Here is a 26,866-nt window from a genome sequence, read left to right as displayed (position 1 = left end):
ACCATTATTTTTTAGTTCTTTTACGGCGAGCTGTCAGCGTTTATAGAACGTTTAGACGGCGGTTCGCCTTTTAATCCAAAGTAATCTACTTGGATTTCATTATTTTCAACAAGGTTGAATAATTATCCTAATACAAAATGCCGCCTAAGTTCGATCCTAACGAAATTAAAATCGGTAAGGTCTTACAAAGTGTTGAAAAGTGAATCATAATACTTGTAGAAGTTTTACTAAGTTACTATGGTGTTCTTTCAGTTAACTTGAGATGTATCGGAGGAGAAGTTGGTGCCACATCATCTTTAGCCCCTAAAATTGGTCCTCTGGGTCTTGTAAGTAATTGTATTTATCAATTTTGAACATAACCTAAAATTCTCGCGTGGCATTCCTAATATTATTATCTTGTAAACTATGTGTATGATAGTTTGTGAAACAATCTAGACTATATTGGGCTTATATTATTTCATCAATATCTATTTGTCTTCGTCTAGATTGAGTCTTAAATGTTTGAATTTGAAAATATCAAGTGTTTATAGTACATACAACTGATAGTTGCCCATAAGTAATGAGTAAATAGTAAATACGTAAAAGTATTAGCTTGCAATGTGTGATGAATGATCTTGGGGGGTGCCACCCTACCAGGCGCGTCCTTCCGGTTGGCGGATGGAAGGAACCCGCGACTCAGGATAATTATTTCCCTGTCGCGGCTACTCCGAATGCCCAATAAGGAGTCGCGGACCAGGCCTATATGATTGTTTGACTACATTGCTTATAGATCCTTGATGTTATTTTCTAGTGAGTTGAATGCACTTTAGTTCTTCAGTAATAATGCTCAACTGTTGATTCTGATCTATCATCAATAAATTAATTATTCTAATAATGCATTTCCATGAAGTATCTTCTATTACTAATTACCAAATAGTTTCATATGATTGGGCATTGTTCTGGATTCATAATTTATGTTATAATATGTACCTGTAATGCCACATTTTATAATGGCTATCTGTAATGACTTGTCTGATGCAGTCCCCCAAGAAAGTCGGTGATGACATAGCAAAGGCTACCGGTGACTGGAAGGGTCTGAAGATCACAGTTCAGCTCGTAGTACAGAACAGACAGGCTCAGATCTCTGTTGTACCCTCTGCAGCTGCCCTCATCATCAGAGCACTGAAGGAGCCACCACGTGACCGCAAGAAGCAAAAGAACAGTGAGTATTTGCCTACTTTTTCTGCATAGTAACTTGTGTTAGAATGATGGATTGAATATTAATAATAGAAGCTCTTTCTCTTCCATATCTTTGTCAAGGATTTGTTTCATGTATGAGTAAATATGCATAATCATATTTTTGTTCTGCAGATCTATTAGATTTTAGTTATGTACATCCATGTTTAATGTTCCAAATGGTATATCCTGATGGCTACTGATAATATGTATTAAAATAATAAACAGAACGATAATTTGTTTTAAATAGACATTTATATTAACATAACATTTATTTTTCAGTTAAGCACAGTGGTAACATCACATTAGAAGATGTTATTGGTATTGCAAAAATCATGAAGCCTAGGTCCATGGCTCGATACCTGTCGGGCACAGTTAAGGAAATCCTTGGAACAGCCCAATCGGTAGGCTGCACAGTAGAAGGCAGGCCGCCACATGACCTGATCAATGACATCAACAGTGGAGCTCTTACCATTGATGAATAAATAATAGGGGACTTTTAAAACTGTATTTTTATTTAAAATTACCAAATTACCCAAAAATTATTTTTACATACTGTGAAAATGTTTATACACTTATCATATTGGCTGAAAAGATGGCTTCTCTTAATGGCGCGCCACGAAAGCCGCGCACTTTCGGTGAAAAATAATATGACCAGTATTATTTTATAACGCCCCCTTGTTGCCCTGGCAATGTATGAGAAAAGGCTTGTAGAATGGCTATACGAATTGACTTACGAGAGGTAATCACCAGAATTAGAATTATTGTGATAAAGGCAGGCTTTTTCTAATAATATATACTCGGGACAGGCTATATAAATTTTATTAGCAGCTAGGTTTATTTTCATAACAGCAATAACACCAAAACTGCTGTGCCGTTTTTGAAGAATTTGTTAGTGGCTCATGGGTATAGGATAGGACACAGGTTTCATTCCACTTTCATCCCTATATCAAAAATAAGATAAAACCTGATATATATATTGTAGCTAATGAAATGCCTACTTTTACACTAGTTAAACGGTAAATCGCAAAAATAAATTTTGTTTTGTGGCGTCTTGTAAATAACTTATCAGAAAATCCGTTTTATAGGGTAATATTATAATATCTACCTACCTAGTCTGTGTACCTAGTAATTCCGTGTTCCGTTCCGTTATTGTGGAAATGTGGAACACAGAGCAAGTGTTGTGCACAGAGCAAGTAATATGTGTTGTGGAATAGAAGAATACCTATACATTGAAGGAAAAAAAAACAGGAAATAGGACTTTGACAATGACAATATTAAGTCAGAATTCAGATCTGACAAGTGTCACTATGTTTGCCTAATGTCAAACTTAATTTCATCAGTGAGTGATGACAAATTGAGATTTTAGATTATTAATTGTTGAATTTCTTAGTTTGTTGGTTGCGTGTTGTATATCTTTTCATTAAAATAAGATGGCCAACGATGAAAATGTGTTAAAACAATGTTTGTCAAAATATAAATACCGGGACTATACCTCCAAAGAGGTCAGTAGTTTGTTACAATTGTATCGGAGCTTGACTTTTAGATTAGAAGCTTTTGTGTTTAATAACGGAGCACGGAAAGATTTATTAAATCTCGAAGGCACTATTCCTGTGAATTACAAAGGCTCATATTACAACATACCAGTGTGCATTTGGCTCATGGACACTCATCCTCAAAATGCTCCATTGTGCTTCGTAAAGCCTACACCAGATATGTCGATAAAAGTATCAAAATACGTAGATAGCAACGGTAAGGTTTATTTGCCGTATTTGCACGAGTGGAATCCGAATGGCTCAACATTGCAGAATCTTGTGCAGTGTATGATTGCTGCCTTTGGTGAATTACCACCAGTTTATTCTAAGCCACGTAATGAAGTGCGTCCACCATACCCTGCTGGTACATTTTTGCCGCAAGTATATCCACATCCTCAAGTACAACCCCATTCACAGCCACCATACCCTACTTTTGCTCCTCATCCAACAGCTTCATCCAACTTGCCCTACCCGAGCTATGGTACCCCATACCCCGGTCAGCCCGCTAATGTGAATGGAACTCCCTACCCGACATTTAATCCTACACCATATCCTCCTTCTACAAGCTATGGCCAAGGGCCAAGTCCAGATGTTGCCGGTGGAACAATTACGGAAGAACATATAAAAGCATCCTTGCTGTCAGCTGTTGAAGATAAACTTAGAAGGAGGCTAAAGGAGCAATCTCAACAGTCCCAAGCTGAACTGGAAACATTGCGTAGAACTCAACAAGAGTTGCGTGAAGGTAAAACAAGGCTGGAAGACATTCTAGGTAGATTGCAGAGGGAGAGGGCAGATTTGGACAAGAATGTTGCTGTTCTACAAGAAAAGGAGAAAGAGTTACTGTCTGCTGTCGATAGATTGGGAGAGCAAGAAGGTGTAGATGTGGACGAAGCAGTTGTTACAACAGCTCCTTTATATTCACAGCTATTGAATGCATTTGCTGAGGAGGCAACTCTGGAAGATGCCATATACTATATGGGTGAAGCTTTACGTAAAGAAGTTATTGACTTGGACACATTTTTAAAGCAAGTCCGGACATTGGCTCGCCGACAATTCACTTTGAGAGCATTGATGCATAAATGCAGGCAAAAGGCCCAATTAGCTTGCTAATGGTAAACAAATGCATAATTGTTTGACAGATATACTGTTATTTAAATGATTATATTTCATAGAATTCTCATGATAAGCTGAGCTGGTATTTTATGTTATTTGTATAAATTACAGATTTATATTTTGATCAGTTATGTTATAATATATTGAATGGCAGTTTGCCTTTGAATTATGCATGTGCAGTTATGTTTTTTTTCTTTAACTGACTTAAAATGTCAGCTGCATATAGTTAATTTATATTTAAAGCCTATATTAATATTCGCATCAATGTAGAAAATCTATATTTTATTAAGGGCGGATTTTTCAATCTTCGGTTAAAACTTATTCGTCAAATAACATATTAAACTACCATTTCAAAATGTATTCTTATTGCATGCAATTGACAGTTTACAAGTGACGTTTTAATAATATCGTGTAATACTTTATTGGATGGATAAGCTTTATTTAACCAGGGATTGAAAAATCGGCCCTAAATTTTGTATCCATTACATTTAATTAGCTTTTATATAATACCCTACCATATCAAGGGGTTGTATAGTTTCTACATTATTTAGCATACAATTTATGATAATGCTACTTTAAAATTAGATTTAAAGTAAAAGTTACTCATTACTAAATTGTGGATATGAGATTTTGTAACAGATAGACAATAAGACTCAAATGTACACTAAAGGCTGGAAGTTGTTGTGGACTGCAGAGCTTTTGTTATCTATAATTTTATTTTATATATCATAATATGTAATCACACATTTTCTAGTGTTAATATTAATGTCTATAAGAATGGTGTAACTTTGCTAAGTAAAAGAAAAAACTATAAAAATGTGACATGCAAAATTAACATTAAGCCATTCATTAAGCAAAGGCTTGATATCATCATAGTGTTATAGGCTTGGCGCTAAAGCATATAATATGTACCTAATAAGGTTGTAGTTACGTCTTCATTAGAATCTATGTAAGCAGTATAACAACTGCCATCATGGTGCCTCACTGAAGCTAGGGAGATGATGACAAAGCAACACAACATTGGTTACATTTACTACAATTGTTATAATTGTAGAAATGGCATCAACTCCCTGGCTTATTTACATTAACTCTAAATAAATGACCATGATATTACTAACTTGTGTATTTCCCTCAAAAGTATATTTCTATAAATGAACTTGAAGAATTGAGAACTATTCATTTAGCAAAATGATCTCATCCAATAATAACGAATTTTTTATCGAATGAAATCATGTCATTTGATAAAGTTAAAGCCTTTGTTAGTTTGTGACTCATTGTTGTTTATAACATAGTTATATATTTTTGCAATGAAAGAGATGCACTCAATATGTTCTAATTGACACAAAATTTGGAACACAACACTACTATAATAACAATTAGAACACTTGTAGCCATTCCTGTTAGAAAATGTGTCCAAATATTTATAACAATAATAAAATAATAGAAATAATGTTAAAATTGTCTTAGGAATCGTGACAAAGATGTAAAATATAAAATCTCGATTTAAGTGTGCATATTGGAAGCCAATAGGCAAAGTTTTGTCTTAATAAAAATTGATGTAAAAAGGATAAAACGAGTTTTATTAAAACCCTTACTTCATTTCATTTGACCTATACATTCATTATTGCATTTCCAAATACGTACGGCTACAACTTACGAAGGCGAAAAAGAAAGTAAATAGTTGTTTTAACAAGTGTGAAAAGGACGCAATGTCGTGATTTGAATGCAGTGCTATGATTAGTCAACTATCTCTTTCGTCTTGCTGTTTCATTAATTTATAATAATAAATAATAATAATATATTTTTTTATTAATTCATTATTTTTATTTATTATTTGTTATCTATTTTCAAATTTCACCTAAGTCTATGAATGTGGGTAATAAGAATTGCATAGTTATGAGTGCAGTCGCTCGCGACCTGCACAAAATTTTTGTTTGTTTTGTGAGCGTATCTATTACTCTTAAAAAATCATCTATATCGACTATATTAGACAAATAGTTTGAATGTGCATAATATGTAAGAAATTTGTAAGACAAGAAATAAAAACAACCGGTAACTCAGGCACATGATAAATTTATTTATGTCTGTCTCAAAATATAAAAAAACCATTCAAGCTTTGCGAAAATAAATAAAATGCTTTTGAGGAATGAGTATGTTTGCTGTAAGTGTTTATTTCTTCTTTCCCTTTTTGGCTGCGGCAGCGGCTTCTAGATCTATCGGGGCTGGTTTGACAAACGGTATCAAGTCTTGATACTGCTCCGGCATCCAAGGTTTTATTGCATCCGGTACCTATAAAAATATTGTATTTTTAATTATAGGTAATATTCAAAATAATCTGTGGTATTCTGAAAGTGTTATCAACGCTCATTGAGCGTAAAAACAGCACACAAATTATCGTGGTCGTGGTTACAATATAAGTTGTAATGAAAACGTAGACTACGCAAAGTGACTTTGTTTCGTGGCTGACATGCTATTTGGCGATTTTTTTTATTCCAAGTAATAAAAGTCCATCCGTCGTGTTATGACTCATGGTAAAACAATTAATGTTCCGAACGCGTCATGGCTTTTCTTTATAGCCACAACATACATCTTATTATGTGCTATTTTTTTAATTTTAATTTTTGGAATGAAGTTCCTTATTAGCGAAAGAAGGCCAGACGGAATTAAGACCAAAAGTTGTAACGACACTTTTTCTATAGTTGTAAGCCGTGCCGCGTGCGCGTGTTTGTCTGTCTATGACTCTTTTTTAGTAAATTCGTTTCATGAGGTTCCCTTGTATATGATATAATAATTAATTATTATGATTAATGTGTCATGTTTTACCAAAATGCCCTCCTCAGTCTGGTGCACTTCAAGCAGAGCGCAGATAACGCGCGTGGTTGCGCACATGGTCGCGTTCAGCATGTGCACATACTCTGTGGCTGCGTTCATTTTCTTTGTTTGTCCATATCTGTAATAAAAGTATATATTTTATTCAATAATTATAATTATATAAAATAAAATTTTAAAGAAAAGAAAAACATTGAGTATGTTGCTGGATTCGAACCTGCGTCTTTTGCTTTACAGGTGAATTCTGCCTAATTTCTTAAGGACGTATTTACAAATTGACGCGCATCAATTTTAGGTATTGAGTCTTACTACTACACGTGCACGGCTCACACACACATCGAAATGCGCGAAGCGGCGAAATTATGAGTAAACTGACACGACTTGATAATTGAGCTTATTTTTATTGCTATGTTTTTTTTAACTTTACTTTGATTTGTAAAGTTTGTAACGTTGAATGGTCACAAAAGTAGATACCATTTATCTAATTTCATTGGACAGTGATTGTTTGGTAAACAAGTACTTGCCGAAGTGTACTTCGAAGACTGGTACTGGAACTCATAGACGAGTGGAGCTAGGTGTGCCGAGTTTGGGCTCGTTTGTTAGTAATGTTGAGACCTTACCTCCGGACTTGATGGAATGACCTGCAGGTGTACTTCGAAGACTGCTACTGGAACTAAAAGACGAGTAGAGCTAGGTGTGCCGAGTTTGGGCTCGTTTTATTAGTTATGTTGAGACCTTACCTCCGGACTTGATGGAATGACCTGCAGGTGTACTTCGAAGACTGCTACTGGAACTAAAAGATGGTTAGAGCTAGGTGTGCCGAGTTTGGGCTCATTTTGTTAGTTATGTTGAGACCTTACCTCCGGACTTGATGGAGTGACCTGCAGGTGCATTTACAAAATATGTTTTATTAATTAATGTAATAATATAGTGTCGACTTATAAAAATACTACAGGTTTGCGGGCAGCTTCGCCTGCATCATTTTTAAATTTAACCCAAATTCGGCGCCATTTTGAAATTCTTTGTTAATTGACCGATTTCGTTCAAAATCGATATCTGAGGATCCTTAGGATCACAAAACAGGAAACTGTTACCAAAATTGAAAAAAAGTCAACGCCATTTTGAAATTTTCTGTTATTGTACCGATTTCGTTCAAAATCGATATCTGAGGCTCCCTGGGATCGCAAAACAGGAAACTGTTACCAAAATTTTAAAAAGTCAGCGCCATTTTGAAATTCTTTGTTATTGTACCGATTTCGTTCAAAATCGATATCTGAGGTAAATTTTGGTACCAGTTTCCTATTTTGCGATCGTAGATCCTCAGATATCGATTTTGAAGGAAATCGGTACAACAAAGAATTTCAAAATGGCGCTGATTTTTTAAAATTTTGGTACCAGTTTCCGGTTTTGTGATCCTAGAGATCTTTAGATATCGATTTTGAACGAAATCAGTACAATAACAAAAATTTCAAAATGGCGTTGACTTTTTTTATTTTAGTAACAGTTTCCTGTTTTGTGATCCTAAGGATCCTCAGATATCGATTTGGAACGAAATCGCTACATTAACAAAAAAATTCAAAATGGCGCTGACTTTTTAAAATTTTGGTACCAGTTTCCTGTTTTGCGATCCCAGGGAGTCTCAGATATCGATTTTGAGCGAAATCGGTACAATAACAACGAATTTCAAAATGGCGCTGGCTTTTTAAATATTGGTACCAGTTACCTGTTTTGCGATCCTAGGGATCCTTAGATATTGATTTTGAACGAAATCGGTACAATAACAAAGAATTTCAAAATGGCGCTGACTTTTAAAAATTTTGGTACCAGTTTCCTGTTTTGCGATCCCAGGGAGCCTCAGATATCGATTTTGAACGAAATCGGTACAATAACAAAGAATTTCAAAATGGCGCTGACTTTTAAAAATTTTGGTACCAGTTTCTTGTTTTGCGATCCCAGGGAGCCTCAGATATCGATTTTGAACGAAATCGGTACAATAACAAAGAATTTCAAAATGGCGCTGACTTTTAAAAATTTTGGTACCAGTTTCCTGTTTTGCGATCCCAGGGAGCCTCAGATATCGATTTTGAACGAAATCGGTACAATAACAAAGAATTTCAAAATGGCGCTGACTTTTTAAAATTTTGGTACCAGTTTCCTGTTTTGCGATCCCAGGGAGCCTCAGATATCGATTTTGAACGAAATCGGTACAATAACAAAGAATTTCAAAATGGCGCTGACTTTTTAAAATTTTGGTACCAGTTTCCTGTTTTGCGATCCCAGGGAGCCTCAGATATCGATTTTGAACGAAATCGGTACAATAACAGAAAATTTCAAAATGGCGTTGACTTTTTTTCAATTTTGGTAAAAGTTTCCTGTTTTGTGATCCTAAGGATCCTCAGATATCGATTTTGAACGAAATCGGTCAATTAACAAAGAATTTCAAAATGGCGCCGAATTTGGGTTAAATTTAAAAATGATGCAGGCGAAGCTGCCGGCAAACCTGTATTATTTTTATAAGTCGACACTATATTATTACATTAATTAATAAAACATATTTTGTAAATGCACCTGCAGGTCACTCCATCAAGTCCGGAGGTAAGGTCTCAACATAACTAACAAAATGAGCCCAAACTCGGCACACCTAGCTCTAACCATCTTTTAGTTCCAGTAGCAGTCTTCGAAGTACACCTGCAGGTCATTCCATCAAGTCCGGAGGTAAGGTCTCAACATAACTAATAAAACGAGCCCAAACTCGGCACACCTAGCTCTACTCGTCTTTTAGTTCCAGTAGCAGTCTTCGAAGTACACCTGCAGGTCACTCCATCAAGTCCGGAGGTAAGGTCTCAACATAACTAAAAAAACGAGCCCAAACTCGGCACACCTAGCTCTACTCGTCTATTAGGCTAAGCGCGCACCACGACTTTATGCAGCGTGATTATTTTATCGCAGAAATACAACGTATGAGTTACTATGACAATGCGCGCACATGCGATTAAATAATGGCAGCGATTTTAAAATTGTGATTTGTCACATTTTGCTGCGACTGCTCGCGACGCGATTGTCGCGAAAATGAAATGCAGAATATGAAATTGTATGGTACCGCGCGCACTGCGATAATAAAATCGCACACTTGGGCCCGGTCGGCACTTCACTTGTGTTTCGTCTGTCCAACAGTAAACATCGTAGTGGTATAGGTATGTACTGTTTGGTAAACATAAATTCAGTAATCTGTCAAAGGTTTGAATTTATTTATTTTAAGACTTTATTGTACAAGAAACAAAATATACATTGTTCAATACCGTCTACGTTTAGTTCCTTATCGCAAACTAGATGGCGCCACGTTAGAATATCTCGAAGTTGTAACTCGCTTGTGATTTGTTTTTTCTATGTCATATATATAATTTTGTTTTGCTTAATTAAATGCCTTACCAGCAGCAGTGGTGTTTTATTAGTGTGAAAGTGAATAGTGACAGTGTACGCAGCGACATCTGGTGCCGAAACCCGGGAATAAAGGACTTGTAAACCGTGAGTAAAGTGAACTAAGTGGACAATAAAGACTTGTAAAAATTCAGTGTAGTGATAACTGCGACTTAGAAAAATTCGCTTAAAAGTAGATAACTTGGACTTAGAAAAAATTCGCTAAAAATTAGTATTCATGGACTTAGAAAAAATTTGCTAAAAATTAGTATGCATATGGGACTTAGAAAAATTTATACACACTGGACTTAGAAAAATTATTATACATTTTGGACTTAGAAAAATTTCATACATTTTGGACTTAGAAAAATTTCAAACATTTTGGACTTAGAAAAATTTCAAATATTTTGAACTTAGAAAAATTTCAATAACATTAAAGATAGAAGAAATGGATCCATTAGTTGCTCAGCAAGTGGAAATACATGAGCAAATAAATAAAAGTTTTTCAAATTATAAAAAAACTCCAAAAGAGAGACTGACAAACGTTTACATAGAAATAAAATTAGAATGTTTAGAGGCAAGTTGGAAGAAGTTTACCGAGAATCATTTGAATATTATATCAATTGCATCAAAAAGGGAACGCGAAAAAACTCCCTATTTTACCGAAGAGATCTATGATAACCTAGAAGAAATTTATATTAGTTACAAATCAAAAATGAAAGTTGATCTTGGTTCCAGCTCAGCGAATTCTTCTAAAGTCAGTCCATCGAACGTTACCTGTGTAAGCAGTGAGGTGAAGCTCCCACAAATACAGTTACCCACATTCTCCGGTAATTATGAAGAGTGGCAGAGCTTCCATGACATGTTTGTCTCTTTGATCGATAGAAATCCATCATTAAGCCAGGTTCAGAAGTTGCATTACCTGAAATGTAGTTTAAAAGGCGAACCTGAGAATTTATTAAGGAGCTTATCGACTACCGATACAAATTATGAAGAGGCGTGGGACAGATTAAAGCGCAGGTATAATAACAAAAGATTCAATGTCAACGAAATTCTAAAACGTTTGTTCGGTCAAAAGCCTATGTCTAGCGAGTCGGCTACAGCAATCAAGCATCTTATCGATACTACGGAGGCATGTTTGAAGGCTCTAAAGAATTTAGATATTGACGTGTCTTCGTGGGATGCGATCATTAATTTTTTAATAGTGTCAAAATTAGATTTAGAGTCCCGCCGCCAGTGGGAGACCGAGGCTGGCCGATCTCAAACCGACAGCATCCCAAAATGGAGTGAGCTTGTAACCTTCCTGGAAAGTAGATTTAGAACATTGGAGATGCTAGTAGGTGAATCTAAACAAAACATGAAGAATAGTATAAATCCTAAGCAAACAAGACAAAGGGCGTTTCATATAATACAAGATAATAAAAAGGATACTTACAAAGAAAATAATAAAGTCTGCGTATGCTGTTCAGATTCCCATTTATTATACCAATGTAAACAATTTGGAGGCAAGTCTCCCGAAGAGAGATATGAGTTTATTCAAGCCAAGAGACTTTGCTTCAATTGTTTTTCATCCAACCACAACGTGAGGAGCTGTCACCAGTCGACGTGTTGCCGGCGTTGTGGCAGAAGACACCACACCCTGCTGCATATAGAAAGAGATCCTCCCCCTGTGTCTGGGGAACCATGTACGAGTAAAGGCCACCAACCGACGAGTTTAGATGAGAATCGTCATTATGATAAGAAAGTAGTAGCTCATTTTGCGAAAGATACACATCCGGTCAAAGCGCTATTAGCTACAGCATTAGCTAGGATTAAATCTGCAAATGGCTGCGTCCAAATTGCGCGAATATTAATAGATCAAGGCTCTGAGGCCTCTTTTATTACCGAAAGTACTGTACAATATTTATGTCTTAAGCGTACACCAATAAACGGTTTAATAACTGGCGTAGGTGATGGTAAACTTAGATCTAAGCACATTGTTTCCTTTGAGTTAGAATCACTACATAATCATGAATTTTCTGTTTCAGTAAATGCATTTGTGTTACCATCTTTAACATCGTTTCTTCCGTCGAGTAAGGTTTCCATTTTTGATTGGCCGGAGCTCAGTAGTCTACCGTTAGCAGATCCCAAATATGGTTCACCTGGTAAGATAGATATTATTTTGGGAGTTGATATTGTCAGTCAAATAATGTTGAGTGGTTTCTTGAAACATCCCATACATGACGGTCCTATTGCACAGAATACTCATCTTGGCTGGATCTTGTCTGGAAGGATAGGCGAAAATGAAGAGTCAAATCCGAGAGTAGTAAATTTACATTTACAGGTAAGAGAAGATAATATTTTGACACAGTTTTGGGAAATTGAAAGAGAACCAGATTTAATAGGAAAGAAACTTACGAAGGAAGAAATCAGATGTGAAGAAATTTATGAGAGTACTACCACAAGGAATGAAGAAGGTCGTTACGTAGTGAGATTGCCATTTAAGGAGCCAGATCCAAAGTGTGTGTATGGAAATTCCAAGGAAGTTGCTTTGAAGAGATTTAAGGTATTAGAAAGAAAGTTTAAAAAGAATTCTGACTTGCACGCTGAATATGAGAAGGTTATAGTCGACTACCAGAACCAGAAACACATGAAGCCGATTCTAAGTAAGGAGGATATTGAGTATCCGTTTTCCTTTTATCTCCCTCATCACGCCGTGATAAGGGAAGACAAGGAAACCACCAAACTTCGTGTTGTTTTTGATGCGTCGTGCAAGGGGAATAATAACGTATCATTGAATGACACGTTACTCGTTGGACCTAAAATTCAACAAGATTTGCGCCACATTATAATGAGGTGGCGAACGCATATTTATTGTATTGTGGCAGACATCGTGCAGATGTACAGACAAATAGTGGTACATGAAGATGATTCAAATTTCCAAAGAATTTTATGGCGAGCTGATCCATCGCAACCTATACAACATTTTAAGCTATCGCGACTTACCTTCGGTACTGCTTGTGCACCGTATTTGGCGGTTAAATCACTCCAACAATTGGCTCGAGATGAAGAGTCGAAATATCCACTTGCCGCAAAAATTACACTTGAAGATTTTTATATGGACGATTTGCTGACCGGTTGTAATTCAGAAGAGGAAGCGATAGATATTTATACAGAGATGAATCAATTAATGTCAAGAGGTGGGTTTAAGCTCCAAAAGTGGTGCAGTAATTGTCCAAAATTACTGAATCATATCGCAAATGATAATCAATCTTCAAAAGATACATTTATTTTTAAGATCAATGATACAATTAAAGTGTTGGGTATTTCCTGGAATAAAAACATAGATAAATTTGAGTATACTTACAATTTACCGGAGTTAGATGAGCCTGTAACCAAACGGAAAGTGTTGTCTGATATTGCGCGACTTTACGACCCTTTGGGTTGGGTTGCTCCTGTCCTTATTACGGCGAAGATCTTTATGCAAACACTGTGGAAATCTGGATTGAATTGGGATGAAAATCTTTCGTCAGAATTATTAAACCAATGCCGGCTACACTTTAGAAAAGAGTTAGATGATATTCGAGGAATAGCTGTTCCTAGGTGGCTCTCTACAACGAATGATGATCCAGTTGAGCTTCACGTATTTGCTGACGCTTCTCAGGTAGCTTATGCTGCTGTCGTCTACCTGAAAACCATGGACACCGAAGGTAATACTTACGTAAATGTAGTCACATCTAAAACTAAAGTCGCCCCAATTCAGAAGGAGATATCCATCCCAAGAATGGAGCTATGCGCGGCGTTACTGGCTGCCAAATTAATTTCTGAGGTTGCACAAGTACTGCAGGTACCTAAAGATAAGTTGTTTGCCTGGTCTGACTCGACCATAGTGCTTGCATGGCTCCGTGGAGAACCCAGCCGTTGGACGACGTTTGTAAGCAACAGGGTCTCCGAGATTTTGACTGTTTTGGATAGTGATCAATGGAACCATGTTGCCACTGATCAAAATCCAGCCGATTGTGCCTCTAGGGGTATATCCTCTCGAGAACTAATCCATTATGATCTTTGGTGGCATGGTCCTAAGAGCCTACACGAAAACCATGTTTATAGTGCACATTTGGATGTTGACACTGAAGTTGAATTACGACCTTTAAAAGTACTTACCAATACGATGCGATCTGATGAAGAATTTATATGGGAGCGGTTTTCAAATTTAACCAGAATGTTACGAGTTTTATCTTACTGTAGAAAATTTCTAAAACTGAGGGAACCTAAAGAGTTAAGAGATGTTAATAAAAGAATTACGACCAATGAAATGAATGCTACTTTAGATACAATTGTAAAAGCTACCCAAAGACTATATTTTGCAGATGAAATTAATAAGTTAATGTCTCGAACCGGAAGTGTTACTAAAGGAAGTCCACTGCACACTCTTGCACCCTTTCTTGATGAAAAAGGGTTGCTAAGGGTGGGCGGTCGAATACAACTGTCTTCTGTGCAGTTTAATAAGAAACATCCTCTAATTATGCCCAGTGAGTCTCATCTCACTAGGTTATTAATATTGGATGCGCACCACAGAACACTTCACGGGGGTCCACAGCTTATGATTAACTTCTTGAGAAGTAAATTTTGGATCCTACGACTTAGAGAAAAGGTGAAGAAGTGCTACAGAGAATGCATGACTTGCCTACGTTATTCTCGTCAGGATAATAACCAATTAATGGGCCAGTTACCTAAGGTTAGATTGACTCCAGATAAACCATTTAGGTCATCAGGTGTTGATTTTACCGGGTACATAGATATTAGGTTTTCGCCTGGTAGAGGATCGAAATCCTATAAAGGCTATATTTGTCTATTTGTATGTATGGCGACTAAGGCGATCCACTTAGAGGCTGTGTCAGATCTTACCAGTTCTGGATTCATAGCTGCATTCAAACGCTTTGTGTCTCGAAGAGGGCACTGCCGCGATCTGTACAGCGACAATGGGACTAATTTTGTTGGTGCGGATAAAGAGCTGCGTAAAATGTTATGTCAAGCGAAATCAGAGTTGGCCGACGAAATTGCTAATTTACTTACCCAGGACGGAACCACTTGGCATTTTATACCACCACACGCGCCTAACTTTGGAGGGCTCTGGGAAGCTGGTGTTCGTTCAGTGAAAACACACCTGAAAAGAATTATAGGAGACGCAATACTTACCTTCGAAGAACTGACAACTGTGTTGACCCAAGTAGAGGCGTGCTTAAACTCCCGTCCAATTTCAGCAATTAGTGATAACCCAGATGATGAGATGCCCCTCACACCTGGGCACTTCCTAGTCGGTGAACCATTAGTCTTAATTCCTGATAGCGATTATTCAAAGACCTCTCTCACAGGCCTTCAAAGGTGGAAGCTTACTCAACGGATGGTTAATAATTTTTGGAAGACATGGTCAAAAGAGTATTTGGTGACGTTAAATAATAGGTACAAATGGTTTTCAAAAAAGACAGAACCTGACGTTGACGATATTGTCATTATAAGGGACCATAATATTCCTCCAGCTAAATGGTTATTAGGGAAAATCGTTGAAAAACATCCGGGTAAGGACCACCTTACCCGAGTTGTAACAATTAAAACTAAGAACGGTCTTTGTAAACGTCCTTGTAATAAGTTATGCATTTTACCAAAGGCCTAGCTTATTAGTTATTGTGTAGAATTCTTAGTTAAGTTAATGTAACAGTATGTATGTTTTAGTTCCTATTTTTTAAATTGAAAAATGTTGTTGTTTAGAAGTCAATATTGTTTTAGTTCACCCTCAAGTTTATATTGTTTACGTTGAATTTAGACTAAGAGTAAGAGTTTCTATTGTTAACGTTGAGTTTACAAGTATGTTATAAGAATTACTTTGTGTTTATTAGGTAAAATGTACTTTTCAACTGAATTGTTCTATAGGTTTATTTTTGTTTAGAAAAGCACTAGGTGCTTTTGGTGGGCGGGATGTTCAATACCGTCTACGTTTAGTTCCTTATCGCAAACTAGATGGCGCCACGTTAGAATATCTCGAAGTTGTAACTCGCTTGTGATTTGTTTTTTCTATGTCATATATATAATTTTGTTTTGCTTAATTAAATGCCTTACCAGCAGCAGTGGTGTTTTATTAGTGTGAAAGTGAATAGTGACAGTGTACGCAGCGACATACATAAAGGTTACAATAATAAAAAAAATAAAAAAGCACAAAGGGCGGCCTTTTGGCGAAATTTTCATTCTATAATAGCTAAAGAATTTTTTGGGATACATCCGAAGTTTATTGTATTTCTGACTAGCTTTCCACCCGCGGCATCGCCCGCGCAGTCAAAGAAAAACCCGCATAGTTCCCGATTTCCGGGATAAAACCGATCCTATGTCCTTTCTCGGGTATCAAAATATCTCTATACCAAATTTACAGACAGACAGAGTTACTTTCGCATTTATAATATTAGTATGGATAAAAGAAACTTTTGACAATTCTATCTGCTGTAAAAAATGAGTCCAATATAGACGAATTTTCTTTTTTTTTTCTTCTTATCCTCCGAAGTAGTAAATAAAGACAAGCAACTTGTACGAAATCCATGATGAAAGTGAGTAAGGATCACTATTAAATTATCGCTGTGCGCGCACCGTACTCTCTGCGATTTTCTACAGCGCGATTTTGAAATCGTGTCGCAAAAATTAAAATCGTGGTGCGCGCTTAGCCTTAGTTCCAGTAGCAGTCTTCGAAGTACACATGCAGGTCACTCCATCAAGTCAGAAACTAAATATGAAATTTATAATCCCTTATGTATGAAAAACTATAAATAAAATCTTTCCTTGGTGTGCCTTGGTTGTCGGTGCAGAATGCGTCAATGATCAAGTTTATTAGGTCAAATATTTTGTATACGTACAGCGATCTTTTCGTAAACGAGGAGCTGCCTACAAGCGTCACAGCGTCTACTCACAAAGGCGTCCGAGCGCCGACTAAATTACTAAAATATTTCATTACAAATTTTTGTACAATAAATCAAGATAGTGTCAAATAAAATAACCCTTATTTCCATGCAATAAGTATCACGCGTTACAGTTAAATATGTGAAAAAATAAGATTTGATTTTAATTTTTTTCTCAGCTTATTTGTAACATTTTGATAGTTTTAGTTCCTACCTTTTTGAGTTGGACATGTCTGCTTACTTAAAATATTTTTAAATAAGTAAATTTATTTTATTAAATAATAGAAAAATGCTTCTATATTCATCACGATATTGTCAATTTTGTGTGAAGAGGCAACGGAAATTATTTTTTACAATATTATAAACCAAAATTTTCGATTAAATAATTCCTACCATTTAAAGATTAAGGAGTAATCTATCTATGGTAATTATTAGTCAAATTTGGTTTTGTATTATTTTGCCGCAAAATGCATCGAAAAACTGCTTATTTTTGTCAGATTCGTAAACGCGTCCTTAAGGTTAGATACTCTTAATTTAATCATAAATATGATAATCAAGCTACTAAGTAAGTTAGTAAATAATTAAGCCATAATAACTAAGGCCCCGGAACCACAGACACAATAAAATAAAAAATAAAAATAATTTATTGAGTAACAATACATTGACATAAATTATACAAAACAATAGAAAATCTATTGTGTCTGGGACCGAACGGGCCGCTTGGGGCTCAATGGGATAACACAAAATTATTTTACATATTACACATTACAATAATACGCTTACCGAACAAGCAGCCTCCTAGCTTGATATTCCAAACAGTTACTGCAGGAAACCAATTCCCTGAACGCAGCAGAGCCCGGGAACCAAGCTTCGAGATCGAGCTTCTTAGCCGCAGCATGATTGAGAGCTCCAGACACGATGTTCACAACCCTGTACGGTATACCCAGGGTTTTATAGAAGTTCTCCGCATTGGTTATCATCTCTTCCATCATTTCCCATGATTTGTTGTCATGGGGTGAAGTTAGGACGAATTGTTCCACCTGTGATTGAAGAATGTGATGTGTTTACTTGACAAATATTTACAGTAAATTTATTTCATCATATTTAATGCCACAAGCAGTTAAAGTATATTTATTTTTATTTTTAAGAATATAATAAAATATAATATCTTTCTGCCTTACTAATAAACATTTATGCACTGAGTATAACAAGGTTATAACAAAAACGTTACTAATAAACGCTTTTTGACACTTCCCTGCTATACAGTTGTTATACAGGCTGTGTAATTCGTATGCCAGCTTGTGCAACCCTTATTCAATCGCGAGACCTTGTTTAACCATTGTGTAACCTATAAAAGTGTGGCGTTTTAGTTATGGATTATCTAAATTATTTCAATATTTTTGATCAACTGGATGAAGAAGAGCCCCCAAGGAAAAAAAAAACATATAAACCTAGGTATGATCCCTTTTCCTTGGATGAAGACGAATTTAAATATAAATATCGCTTTTGTAAAGCTTACGCGAAAGAAGTCATTGATTTAATTCGAGACGATATCGAACATGCCACCAAGGGTGGCTTCTGTGCAGAGCTTCAAGTCTGTACAGCATTGAGGACATGGGCGCGACAAGAAGTACAAGATGATGCTGCAGACATTCACGGCATGAGTCAGCAGTCTATTACGAATATATGCCGTAGAGTTGCCACCGCTCTAGCTAGGAAAGCAGCGCTATTTATTTACATGCCACGAACTTTGGAAGAAGAGGAAGAAGTTATAGCAGGATTCCGAAGAATATGTGGCTTCAGAAATGTGGTAGGTGCAATAGATTGCACACATATAAAAATTAAAAAAATTGGTGGGGAGAGCTCACAGTACTATATAAATAGAAAAGGATACTACTCACTAAACGTGCAAGTAGTTTGTGATTCAAGACTGGTAATTCGGGATATTGTTGCACATTGGAGGGGCAGTACGCATGATTCCCGAATTTTCAGAGAAAGCCGGATTAAGCAAAGGTTTGAAAATGGAGAATTCCATGGCCGTTTATTGGGTGATGGCGGGTATGGCTTAACAAATTATTTGTTTACACCTGTACAAAATCCTACTAACCCCAAGGAAGAGGCCTACAACAAGGCTCACATACACACAAGAAACACGGTGGAAAGGTGTTTTGGTGTGTGGAAGCAAAGATTCCGTTGTCTACTGCATGGATTTAGTGTGTCATTAGAAAACGTGAAACTCTTTATAGTAGCACTAGCTGTATTACATAATATTGCAATCAAAATGGGTGAAAACGTTGATTTAATAGAGTTAGGAAATGCTTCTGTCAATGATCAACCTCAAGATGCAAGGGGTCGAGGTGATGCAAGAGGTGAGGCTGCGAGACAATTATTCATCAACTCATATTTTTGATCTCAATACCTATTACATAATAATATGTTAAGATTTAAATAATAAACAGATTTATTCATCACTCATTTTTTTTATTTAATTTATTTTTTAATATTAAATTTTCCAATTCCAAATTTTGTAATTTTAATTTGTGTTCTTGTCTAGCCCATTCGTGGGACTCCCTCATCTGCTCTATCTTTAATTTGTGTTCTTCTTCCACACATTGTATCAGCGCTTGGTTTCTTTGTTTTGTAGATTCATTAACCTGAAAAAAATTAAACAAGTCTGAATTCATTGAAAGTTAAGATAAAATGCAGTAGTTACACTGAATTTTATCATAGATCTTATATTACATATCATAGAAAGAAAAGTCTGCTCGAAGTACTTACCACAGATGGTAACTTTCTCTTTACTATTCTCTTGGTGTTGTTGATTGATTGTTGGGGGGTTTGATTATTTATCTTACTGCAGCCCGGAACACTGTCTCCAGTTTCAAGGATGGGTGCTTCACATGCACCTTTATTATTGTCCTGCAATCGAATACACATTAATTATGTGATTGTGCAACCTTTTATTAAAAATATGTCAAGTTTCAATTTACAAACAAATCATTACATATAAAAAAGTTATCCACAAGTGATAAGTGCAACTAAAATAAAATTATGGTTAGTATCACATTAGCAACTGTAATGTTAATTGTTACATACTTGTAACTCGACCACTATGATGCCATCACTATCAAAGTGATTAAAGTCTACTTCAAATTCTTTAGGTATCATGTCAATCATTTGACTAGTTACAGGGTCTGGGCTAGGTGGTTTCGGTCCACCTCCAGTTTCGCTACGTGCATTTTTATAAATTGAAAACTTTTGTTTTGCATCTGATTTCGCTATCCGCCACTGCTGTTTTATTTCTATAATGGTACGTGGCTTGTTGTTAAGTTCATTAAATCTGAAATAAAACAGGTGATTAAAATATTTAATTGTACACACATAGGCTTATTTATACATTCCCTATTGTGGTGCGTCTACGCATTGCATATGAAGGAAGCAGGAATATCAGCCAATAAAGAATAAACACAGTTATAAACTTTTCATTCATTGCAATTTGCAATTATGTTCTGTTCATTTTGCACACCCAGTTCAGCGCTCAGACTGCTGTATCGATGACTCGTTTCTGCTTATAACACATAGCAATCACTATTCATTGCATAGATAACAGAATATAAAATTGTTGTTGTAATACATACCGTTCTGTTATTTTCTTCCAAGCAGCGTTTTTGGCTTTATTCGTATTTGTGTCGGTATTTTTATTTTCAATAACGTCCACAAACTCGGCGACACAACTCCGTAGTAAATTCTGGGAAAAAATCACAAGAAAATATTAAATTGTATTGATCCTACGATCCAGTACCTATTTTTATTTACGAATTACGAACAATAAAATAAGCGTACCCTTTCCAACGAATCCCAATTTGCAGAACGTTTCCTCTTCTTTTGTTCAGAAGTGTGGATATTATTTATTTTTTCCATTTTGATGATACAAGGATAACACACAAAATTAATCGTACCTAGGTAATATAGTAACACAAAATTGAAAATAATTGAGCGCGACGCGACAGACAGACAGAGGTTATGCGTCAAAATATTGGTCAAAATACCACATGACTTTGACATTCCAAGATGTGTTCATAAGTTAACAAAGAATTATGAAATATTTTGTTATTATTTACTGTTCTTAAGCCAAATTTTACTTTTTTGTATCGTAGACTATTTTTTAATTTAATTCTCATCTATTTTAATATTTATAATAATTAATTGCTGCGAAAAAATATGAAATTATTTTCAAGTTTCGATAAACATTTTTAGGTTTCAGAACGTTCACAACATGTTGCCAGAAGTAAGTGTATTATCAATTATATAATTATACAAGGTTTACTCATTGGTTATTAGTCAAGTTATGAATAAACACTTATTCAACCCTTAATCATTGCATAAGTATTATGGTGTTTAACAACTGTATAATATGTTTTTATTAGTAAGACTATAAGTTTATAGCTGCTATGTAGGCTTGTTTTAAATTTTTAAATTAAAAAAATATGATGCATTCATAATTTTTTAGATACCTTTTCAAATTGATGTACCCTGAAGATACCGCGCGTATCGCGACCGTGCGAACCTGCTTCCTGTCTAAAGCACGTTGAAAGACCAGCATACCTGTGCAAATCATTTTTTTTCCTTGTAATACATTTTTTACGATTTTTTTTTTAATTATAACCACCTTCGTAGAGCACAAGGGTTTTATTTAATTTGAGATAATAAATTGGAAGAGATTAATAGAGGCTCTTATTTTTATTTTGATAAAGTTTAATAATTTAGTCTACACTAATACATGGTGTCTCAAAAGAAAGTTTATATTTTGTGGATGAATAAAAAAAAAGTAAGCGGTGTATTGAAAAAATGTTTATTAAGTAATTATTATTAAAGTGCATAATATGGGAATTTATTTCTTAAAAATAATATCGTCCAAATGCAGTCCATTGCGTTCACGGCACTCATTTAATCGAACACTAAAGTTATTTATGACAGCTCGGCAGGTAGACACAGTGATGGCTGCCATTTCGTGTCGGATATTTTCTTTTAAATGCACTAGAGAAGTTGGTTTTTTGGCATACACTTTAGATTTAAGATACCCCCACAAGAAATTATCAAGAATAGAAATTAGCGAGGAATTATTGGCCCTTACTGAAAAAGTCCATGGGAGTTAAATCAGGGCTGCGTGGAGGCCAATTTATATTACCTCTCCTAGAGATCAATTTTCCCGGAAAAATTTCATGAATTCGAGGTAAAGACATATTGGATGTGTGTGATGTAGCTCCGTCTTGCTGCAACCATGTTCTCTGGTTATAGCCAGGAAAGTTTTGCAGTGCAGGCACTAAAAACTCGTCTACCATCGCTCTGAATTTACTGTAACTGCACGCCCCCTTTCGTCTTCGAAAAAGTAAGGGCCAATAATTCCTCGCTAATTTCTATTCTTGATAATTTCTTGTGGGGGTATCTTAAATCTAAAATGTATGCCAACTAACCAACTTCTCTAGAGCATTTAAAAGAAAATATCCAGCACGAAATGGCAGCCATCACTGCGTCTACCTGCCGAGCTGTCATAAATACTGTAATTTTACTGTTCGATTAAATGAGTGCCGTGAACGCAATGGACTGCATTTGGACAATATTATTTTTAAGAAATAAATTCCCTTATTATGCACTTTAATAATTAATAAACATTTTTTCAATACACCGCTTACTTTTTTTTTTATTCATCCACAAAATATAAACTTTCTTTTGAGACACCCTGTATTATAAAGAGGAAAACTTTGTTTGTTTGTTTGTTTGATTGTAATGAATAGGCTCATTAACTACTGGACCGATTTATAAATTCTTTCACCATTCGAAAGCTACATTATCCACGAGTAACATAGGCTAGGTTTTATCCCGGAAATCCCACGGGAACGGGAACTAACTAATAATAATAAAGTCATTAGGCTGTAGAAAAATGTTTTAACATCATAAAATTTATAAAATACATACCTGATGGGTAAAGCTGACTCTGGAAGCCACTCGTCTCTATGATATGCAGCAATGGGTTGTTCCGAAGTGGCAATGAGATATTTCTCATCTACAGCATTGTCTCCTTTGTTCTCTGAACCTTTTCCAATGACCTTGTACAATTCTTCATCGAATTGAGCCAGTTGGGCTACTTCTTGCATCACCTGACAATAAACCATTCAGTTTAATTTTACATTCACTATGTTATTGTCATGGTTCATAGAAATTCCTATAATAGTAATGTTTTAATACACTATTCTAAAGTGTAACATCTCCATGTCTTATAAATTACAAATATATTAATAAGAAATTATGGATTAATAATCTTATTATTGCCATTTTACTCATTAGTTTAAGAACTTACAATATCAATTTAAAGTTTTTTGATATATGCAATAGTTACGGAATAATTGCCTGTGCACACTTAACAATTACATCTGGTAGATTGCAGAGATGTAAAAATTCACAGATTGTTTATTACACAAATAAAGGTTATGTTATGAACTATGAAAAAAAATGTTAATCTATTATATAATAAATAATAAAAAGCTTAGTTCGTTTGAATGAGCGAAGAACAATCAAGAACAACTAAACTGATTATCAAAAATACGCTTTACAAATAAAATCAATGAATACTGTAATGTACTTACCTCTTTCCTCATAAAGAAAGGTGTGTACAATGGAGTGTATCCACATTTTAGCAGTATCCTTAGAGAGAGTTGTACTAGAGCCTGCTCCAGAAATACCGCAGGGCCCTTGAGGTAGTAACCCCTTCCACCGGCCACTGCTGCTCCTCTCTCCCCATCCATGCCTGAAATTATTATTATTAATTAAAAATAATAGAAATAAGGACCACAAATAAAATACATTTTCAATATTTCAGACTGTATATGTATGTATATGTATTATAATATCACTGCAAACGTCAGTTGCGATATGGGAACCACTGAAAATCAGTGCTGCGGCTATTAAGCCACAGATTTCCTGAGTGGTATCCCTGTCCAGCACACATACTATAGTCAACCACATAATATAATACCTATGTTTTTTTTTTATTTTTATTTTTTTACTTGTACAAACGAGACCATACACCTACTTCTTTTATAAATTGTAATTTTATTTAATTGTTTTTGTTCATTGCAAGTTACTTTGTTGTTTTTGCTTTGTATTTTTGTGTGTTGGATTAAATGTATTTTCTTTCTTTCTTCTTTCTATCTTTTTAATTTAAAAAAGGTTTAGTAATAACCCACTTAAAAATATATTTCTAGCAGTTTTGAACTAAAAACTACTAGAAATATATTTATAAGATTACTGTTATTGTATTTATTATAGATTTTAAATGTTACATTATTACATAATTAAATTACAATAATTCTTCTTGTAACTATTTATGTATTTTATGAATCACCATTCTCAACACAATGACATCACTGTATCTGTTACAAATAACAATCCTATTTGAATTATGTTTATTATATGCTTCAAAATAATATAGAAGAACATTTAAATTTTACAAATTTAAATGTTTACACAACTGCTTTCATACTGTGCTTATTTAATAGGATGATATTATACTCAAGTCTAAGTATCAAACATTATGAATTATTTTTATTTCCAAAATATTCAAATAATTGCAATGAAATTAAAGGTTAAATGTTCAAAAATGTATTTTGATGAAAACTCACCATCAATCATACATATAAGATCTACATGGGAGTACTTCTTCTTCATGGTACAATCACCAAAGGTCCTTTCCACTGCATTATTGTCTTCATTATCATCCACTGGTACCGATTCATGAAGATGGTTTCCAACTTCACGTAGAGCTGATGAGCGAATCTTTTCTGCGGTAACTAGACTCTGTTCATTCTTTGTTATAGCTTCGTCTATGAGTACTCGCACCTATAATTAAAGATATTTATGTTAAAAATGTACTTATAATAGAAACAAACTTTGGTGTTATTTATTATATCATAATCTATACATATAATAAATCTGTAGAAGGGTCAATTCTGTACATTGAAAATTTTGAAAAAATAAATACCAGGGGGTGTTACTGGATCGATACCAAACCCAAATATGTGATTAAAAAAATTTTTGTCTGTCTGTCTGTCTGTCTGTATGTGAAGGCATCACGTGAAAACTAGCGGTTCGATTTCGATGAAACTTGGTATAATTATACCTTATTATCCTGGGCGTAAAATAGGATACTTTTTATCCTGAAAAAATACGTAGAAAAAAATTAATCTTAATTTTTCAGTTTTATCCATAGACGTTGTTCCGTAGAACCGCGAACACACGTTGCGTATTATTATAGGCCTAACCGTATTTGGGAATTGGGTCCAATAGATATTTATAAGATGTTATTGTCAGAGGTCTCAAAATGGAGAAATAAACCATCCACGGGAAACCGACATCCGCGCGGACGGAGTCGCGGGCGGAAGCTAGTATGTAATAGATTTAAACATTAAACAATTTTAATATCTACAATGAGTTTTTGTGCCATCTAAGTATGGTGCTTTGAGTATGGCAAAATATTAATATGTATTGCAATTTATATACTAAAGTGGCCATATGCTAGACTGGTAGTATTGCACCATTAAAGATATTGGAAGAAAATTAATGTTAAATGGGGTACTATGTGTTTTAATAAATAATAATAGCCAACCTTTTTTATTTGATTCACAGTAAGTGGTTTCAAATGTTCACTTGTGAGATTTATCAGGTTATCAGCCACTTCAGAAGGCACTGGGTCATCTTCAGAACCAACCGGCTCTTTATTTTTCATTTTAAGACCAATTTCTTTGCTGCAGACATTTTTAAGTTTATTGAAGTTATCTGCATCATGCCTCAATTTCCTCCAGAGAGTATCTTGTTCTACCACAGTATCCACCAGTGCCACATCCTTAAAACGTTTCCGTTGGTTCTCACGGATTTTATCTGGGTCTCCGTCTTTATCTGCTCTGAATAGATCTAGGTCCAAAACCATTATGATTTAAGTGATTGTAGGCCGGTTAAATTATAGAATTTAATTCAATAATATGAAAAAGATGACGAAAGTGCCGCATCCACATGCGACACGATCTCAAATCGTCAGGTGAAAGCAGGGTGAAAGTGACAGTGTTGACAACTGACAGGAGGCAGCGGCATGGCAGCATTTGGCCAAAGTTGAAAAGTGGATTTAGAGTCAAGAGTGAAATGAAACGTTTAGTATGTGCATTATGTAAATGCCGTAAATGCCAATTGCCAGTCACTTGCATACGCACGAATATGCAAACCCACGTTTCTCCGTGAGTTTTTTTATTAATAAAATAATTCAACATTTAGGCCCTTCTCCCATTACGATACTTCTAGAATACGATACTCGAGTAGAATACTAGTTAGATATTTGCTCGCTACACGATGCTCGCATATTAAGCGACTGAAAAATGACTAAATTCATCATTATTGTGCCTCGTTTTTGTAGACGGACACTACGTCGAGCGATTCCAGTGACGACGTAAAAGTAGGAAGTACTGGATTCATCCATATATTAAAAGAAACATAAATTGTAGAGTTTTTCTTTTTATAGCCGCACGAGAACGTCATGATGATAAGAAATTTTTATCTTTTTACCGAAGAGACACGCGCGAGACGCGACGCAAAAGCGACCAACACGGTGAGTCGTGCGATACTAGTCGCGGACGTGTTAACTGTGGTGTTAACGTGTAGGATACCTGTAGCGTAGTGTGCGAGTCTACAAAAATGTATGTGAGATACTCCGCAACGATTAGTCTCCGAGACTTGCAGGATAGGTACTTGAATCGCCTGTGCGTATCGTAATGGGAGAAGGGCCTTAGGCGA

General features: G+C 35.4%; 3 protein-coding genes across 3 annotated transcripts; 2 read left to right on the top strand and 1 right to left on the bottom strand.

Annotated features, from left to right (window-relative positions):
• On the top strand, positions 1–1,720 carry LOC123699215 (60S ribosomal protein L12). Its single transcript, XM_045646112.1, has 4 exons — positions 1–174; positions 253–326; positions 1,021–1,201; positions 1,498–1,720. Exons 1-4 carry the CDS (start codon positions 138–140, stop codon positions 1,698–1,700), a joined length of 495 nt encoding a protein of 164 aa, XP_045502068.1. The 5' UTR covers positions 1–137; the 3' UTR covers positions 1,701–1,720.
• An 824-nt stretch (positions 1,721–2,544) lies between these two features.
• Positions 2,545–5,436, top strand: LOC123699167 (tumor susceptibility gene 101 protein). Its single transcript, XM_045646058.1, has one exon. It carries the CDS (start codon positions 2,649–2,651, stop codon positions 3,858–3,860), a length of 1,212 nt encoding a protein of 403 aa, XP_045502014.1. The 5' UTR covers positions 2,545–2,648; the 3' UTR covers positions 3,861–5,436.
• A 480-nt stretch (positions 5,437–5,916) lies between these two features.
• LOC123698964 (serine--tRNA ligase, cytoplasmic) lies at positions 5,917–26,121 on the bottom strand. Its single transcript, XM_045645801.1, has 8 exons — positions 25,692–26,121; positions 24,709–24,925; positions 23,674–23,834; positions 23,006–23,187; positions 21,544–21,634; positions 17,813–18,069; positions 6,687–6,813; positions 5,917–6,152 (listed from the first exon to the last, which is right to left on the bottom strand). The coding sequence occupies exons 1-8, from the start codon at positions 26,010–26,012 to the stop codon at positions 6,033–6,035; spliced, it is 1,476 nt and encodes a 491-aa protein (XP_045501757.1). The 5' UTR covers positions 26,013–26,121; the 3' UTR covers positions 5,917–6,032.
• Between the last annotated feature and the right edge of the window lie 745 nt (positions 26,122–26,866).

The sequence above is a fragment of the Colias croceus genome, chromosome 17 (assembly GCF_905220415.1).
Source record: "Colias croceus chromosome 17, ilColCroc2.1".
NCBI lineage: Eukaryota > Metazoa > Arthropoda > Insecta > Lepidoptera > Pieridae > Colias > Colias croceus.
Note: the sequence above shows the minus strand (reverse complement) of the source record. Positions and strands in the feature narration are given on the sequence as shown.

Excerpts from the sequence above, each read along its gene's own strand:
- LOC123699215 (XM_045646112.1), top strand. The coding sequence starts at position 138 with ATGCCGCCTAAGTTCGATCCTAACGAAATTAAAATCG. Across the intron at positions 175-252 it reads TCCTAACGAAATTAAAATCG|TTAACTTGAGATGTATCGGA; the intron begins GTAAGGTCTTAC and ends GTGTTCTTTCAG. Across the intron at positions 327-1,020 it reads AAATTGGTCCTCTGGGTCTT|TCCCCCAAGAAAGTCGGTGA; the intron begins GTAAGTAATTGT and ends TGTCTGATGCAG.
- LOC123699167 (XM_045646058.1), top strand. The coding sequence starts at position 2,649 with ATGGCCAACGATGAAAATGTGTTAAAACAATGTTTGTCAAAATATAAA.
- LOC123698964 (XM_045645801.1), bottom strand. The coding sequence starts at position 26,012 with ATGGTTTTGGACCTAGATCTATTCAGAGCAGATAAAGACGGAGACCCA. Across the intron at positions 21,635-23,005 it reads GAGTCAGCTTTACCCATCAG|GTATGCTGGTCTTTCAACGT; the intron begins GTATGTATTTTA and ends TGATTTGCACAG. Across the intron at positions 6,153-6,686 it reads AGACTGAGGAGGGCATTTTG|GTACCGGATGCAATAAAACC; the intron begins GTAAAACATGAC and ends ATATTTTTATAG.